This window comes from Moschus berezovskii, chromosome 9, assembly GCF_049115385.1.
Source record: "Moschus berezovskii isolate FMDL1 chromosome 9, NW_MosBer_1.0, whole genome shotgun sequence".
NCBI lineage: Eukaryota > Metazoa > Chordata > Mammalia > Artiodactyla > Moschidae > Moschus > Moschus berezovskii.
The window spans coordinates 106407987-106412367 of record NC_142468.1 but is presented as its reverse complement, the minus strand read 5'-3'; the positions used below and the strand labels follow the sequence as shown (position 1 = coordinate 106412367).

Below are 4381 nucleotides of genomic sequence, written 5' to 3'. Positions count from 1 at the left end.
AGTATATTCTCTACCTAAGTAAGAGTGGATAAATCATGTGCTTTTAGAAATGAGAGTAATAAACTACTGAAAGTCGTTTGAGTGAGTGAAAGTCGCTCAGTCGTGTCTGACTCTTTGCGACCCCGTAGACTATACAGTCCATGGAATTCTCCAGGCCAGAATACTGGAAGGGGTAGCCTTTCCCTTCTCCAGGGGATCTTCCCAACCCAGGGATCAAACCCAGGTCTCCCGCATTGCAGGCAGATTCTTTACCAGCTGAGCTATCAGGGAAGCCCCAAAAGTGGTTTAGTAATATACAAAGTGCTTAGAATGGTTTGGGGAACATAGGTAATGTTTAGTAAATTCTGGATATTATTATTATTTTAAAACTGTCATTATCATTATTGTTGTCACTGGGTAAGTTTTTATCCTATACAAAGAATTATTTATCAAAAATTTTATTTCCTCCAAATGGTAAGAATTTTAGTGTTGCATTTTAATATGTTTTCGTAGTGGATTAAATCACAGAATACATTTGGGAATATTTACAACTTATGGATACAACATATTTCCAGTTCAGTTTATAGGTCAGAATATATGCAAATTGGGGAGCACATGGTGAATTGCTGATTACATGAAAGATCTAAAAATTACGCCTTGAATCCATGTGCTGATGTATCAGTCTCTTTATGGCATTCCTAATCTCTTTATTTCTCAGTGTATAAATGGCTGGATTCAAGAGAGGTGTGATTACTGTGTAAAATACAGCAAGGAACTTGTCCACCCAAGTGATGCTAGGTGGCCAGAGATAGATGAAGATGCAGGGTCCAAAGAACAGCACCACCACTGTGATGTGGGAAGTGCAGGTAGAGAGTGCCTTTGATGCCCCATTCTTGGAACGAAGATGGACAGTCACCAGGATGTAGGTGTAAGAGATCAGCAAGAGAATGAAGCAAGTTGTGGCCAAGATTGCACTGTCAGCATTTATCAACAGTCTCAGAGAATGAGTATCCATGCAGGCTAGTTTGATCACCAGAGGAATATCACAGAAAAAGCTGTCCACTATTCTGGGTCCACAAAAAGGAAGATCTAAAATCATAGCTAGTTGACTTGTGGCATGCACAAAGCCAATGATCCATGATGTCAATACTAGCCAGATGCACTTCTGTCTGCTCATGATGCTGGAGTAATGCAGTGGTTTGCAGATGGCTACATAACGGTCATAGGCCATTGTCACAAGCAGTACCATCTCACCCCCACCAAAGAAATGTACACAGAGGATCTGGCTCATGCAACCCCCAAAGGAGATGGTTTTATTACCCTTTAGGAAGTCTGTGGTCAATTTAGGAGTGGTCACTGAGGAAAGGCAGAAGTCAACAAATGAGAGATTGGCTAAGAGGAAGTACATTGGGGAATGGAGATGAGAGTCAGTGATGATTAAGAGCACAACAAAAAGGTTGCCCAGGACGGTCGTCAGGTAGAGTATAGAAAATGGCAGTAAGAGGAATTTCTGGAGCTCCCTTGAATCACAGAGTCCACGAAAAATGAACTCAGATACCACGGACTGGTTTGCTTCTTCCATTTAGTTCATTTCTAATGTGACCAGGAAAAAGAAAAGAACTAAGAACGTCTAGAAAGAAGAACTTAAGGTTTAGGTGTAAGAGAGCAGATAAATTCTTCTCAGGTGCAGTGTTGAAATCTAAGCATTATAGTGAGCTCAAAATTGAAAATAACATTTTATGAATTTATGGATGGGCACAATCCTCTGACTAAACAAAGAGAACTAAATGTAGAAGGACAGGTCAAAAACTTTATCCATCAGAAGTACAGTTCTTAGGGGTTATTAAAAACAAATATTCTGATAAAAAAGTTTAGTAGTAATGTATTTTATGAACAATTTCCTCAGGGCTTGAATATACCTTTTCTGCAGGAAGAATGCATCGTTCTAAAATCTATTTAGAGGCTTTTTATTTTTCAAAATCTATCTAGGGCAATAATCTAATGTTATATTTCTCATTATAGTATATACTTTTTAGAAACAAATCAATTTCTAAATTGATATGTATTGCAGATTGAATTAAACCAAGGTCTTCTACATTCTCAGGGAGAAACTGTTCATCAAATGACTTCAGAAAAGATGTTTGTGTTCCAAAAGAAACCCTAGATGCTGACTACACGTTTATAGTGCAAAATATTTTCATACATTTTGATCTCTCCATGAGAGGAGATATCCATAATATTACATATTCCTTAGCCTAACTCCACTTATTAATGCACATTGACTCGTCCTTTGCCTTCACTGGCAACCGAAATTTCTTATTTCAGAGTAGCCTAAAGGACAGGCAAATTTAAACTACTTTTACTCCTGACTGCCCCTATGGGGGAAAATATATTAAAAAATTCTAACTTCATTTGTACTTACACTATTCCTTTTCATTATTTAAATTGACCTCTGTGAACTGTGGACACATATATTTTCTATTTTCTATAAGCCAAAAAGCAAAGCCTTTGTTTCCTTTCTTTTCTCCCTCTCTCTATCCATCTGTCCCTCCCCACTTCCTTCCTTCCCTCCTTCTTTATTTCTATTTTTCCCTCTTTAATGTCTCTTCATTTCTCTCTATATATTTTCCTGTTATTATCTTCAGTCTAGCTACTAATGTTTTTCAGTTGACTCACTAGCACTTACTATTTACCAAGTAAGCACTTTAAAAACCTGTCTATTTTGTTAGTTATTCCTTCTGTAGGACTTCAAACATTTTATATTTCAACTAGCTGTGTACAAAATTGCCGGGTTTTTTCACTCGGGTAACGAGAAATGACATCTAAATGTAGATTTCATTTCTTACTGTGAGATTAAGTATACCCCACTCCCCATCAACACACACCATTTTATAGAACTAGTTGCCTTTCTTTTTGTTTGAACTGCCTGCTACTCTTCTGGGCACGTTTTTACTTTGGATTTTGCTTTTATTTTCTTTCCTCAGGTTTTTTTCTTTCCTCAGAAAAAGTATGACTATTTTTTAAAATGAAAATCAGCAAATGGATTATGGACTGTCACCATATCAGTATTGAGTTTAAAATTATTTTACTTTGCTCTTTTGGTAAGAACACAGCATAAGATCTATGTTATTTTGGTGGGAACACAACATGAGGTCTAATAAACTACGTATGTACATGTGTGCTCAGTTGCTCAATCATGTCGGATTCTTTGTGACCCCATGGATGGTACCTACTAGGCTCCTCTGTCCAGAGAATTTTCCAGGCAAAAATACTGGAGTGGGTTGCCATTTCCTACTCCAAGGAATCTTCTGGATCCAGACATTGAAACCAGGTCTCTTGCATTTCCTGCATTGGCAGGCAGATTTTATACTGCTGTGCCACCTGGGAGGCCCCAATAAACTATGTACACACACATTATTTTAGCAATTGTTTTTCTTGACCTTTTGCAGATGTGAAATTTGATTTTCCCATCTTAAGTTCGAAAGTTCTAAAACTGGAAAATAAACCGATTTGTCTGACTCCAAAGCTTCCAAGATAGCTTCCCTACCAAAAATGAATTTGAGAAGACTAAGGCAAGTAAAAAAGATTTCTGAAATAAGATATTTAGTTCTTTAGAGAAGTGACTGAGACACCAGCAAATGTACATAGCCAATAACAATAGGAAAAGAGGTAAAGGTTTACATTAATATATCTTCAGTTCTGTTTGTCTTTAAATTATAGAGTATTTTGCCCTATTGATATTGGACTGAGGCTTTTTTCCATTTACTACTTTGATCAGTGGTAGAGCAAGTAAAATATAAAAGGAACTAGAAAATGTTAATATAAGTTGGGGGCTTCCCTGGTAGCTCAGATGTTAAAGAACCTGCCTGTGATGTGGGAGACCTGGGTTCAAACCCTGGGTTGGGAAGTTGGAGAATCTGTGAGAACTGATCTCACTAACTTGGGCCTCTAGGAACTTTTAAGATTGTAGAAAGGCAGTGTTTTTTTGTTAGTTTGTGAAAGTGTTGTTAGGAATCCCAAAGTCCCAGGGATTGATGGAGAGAGAAAACCCATAATCTTTCCTACAAACACATTAATTAAATAACATCTTTGGAATAGTAGGCTTCATAGATAGGTATGAAAAAATGCTAAAGGAGTGGGGGACATCAAGTCAAAATAGAGGAGAAACACTGAACGTGAAAGTTCAAAAATCAGATAGATTGGGATATTCTTACCTTATACAGATCACCTCTGAAACCAGATCCTTTTCCTAACTGAGAAGGCTCACTCTAGATTTTTCTTTTAGTCTGAAATGAAATCCAAGTAATTTTCTGCCATTTCCCAGTGTTGGTGAGAGCGCGTCCTCAACGTGGCAATATACACTCTAAAGAGTAGCCTCTGAGTTTGGAAACTTTCCATATCT

General features: G+C 37.4%; 1 protein-coding gene across 1 annotated transcript; it reads right to left on the bottom strand.

Moving 5' to 3' along the window:
• Nucleotides 1-622: 622 nt before the first annotated feature.
• LOC148776984 (olfactory receptor 4K15-like) lies at nt 623-1570 on the bottom strand. The gene has a single exon (XM_088840451.1). It carries the CDS (start codon nt 1559-1561, stop codon nt 623-625), a length of 939 nt encoding a protein of 312 aa, XP_088696577.1. The 5' UTR covers nt 1562-1570.
• Nucleotides 1571-4381: the final 2811 nt, after the last annotated feature.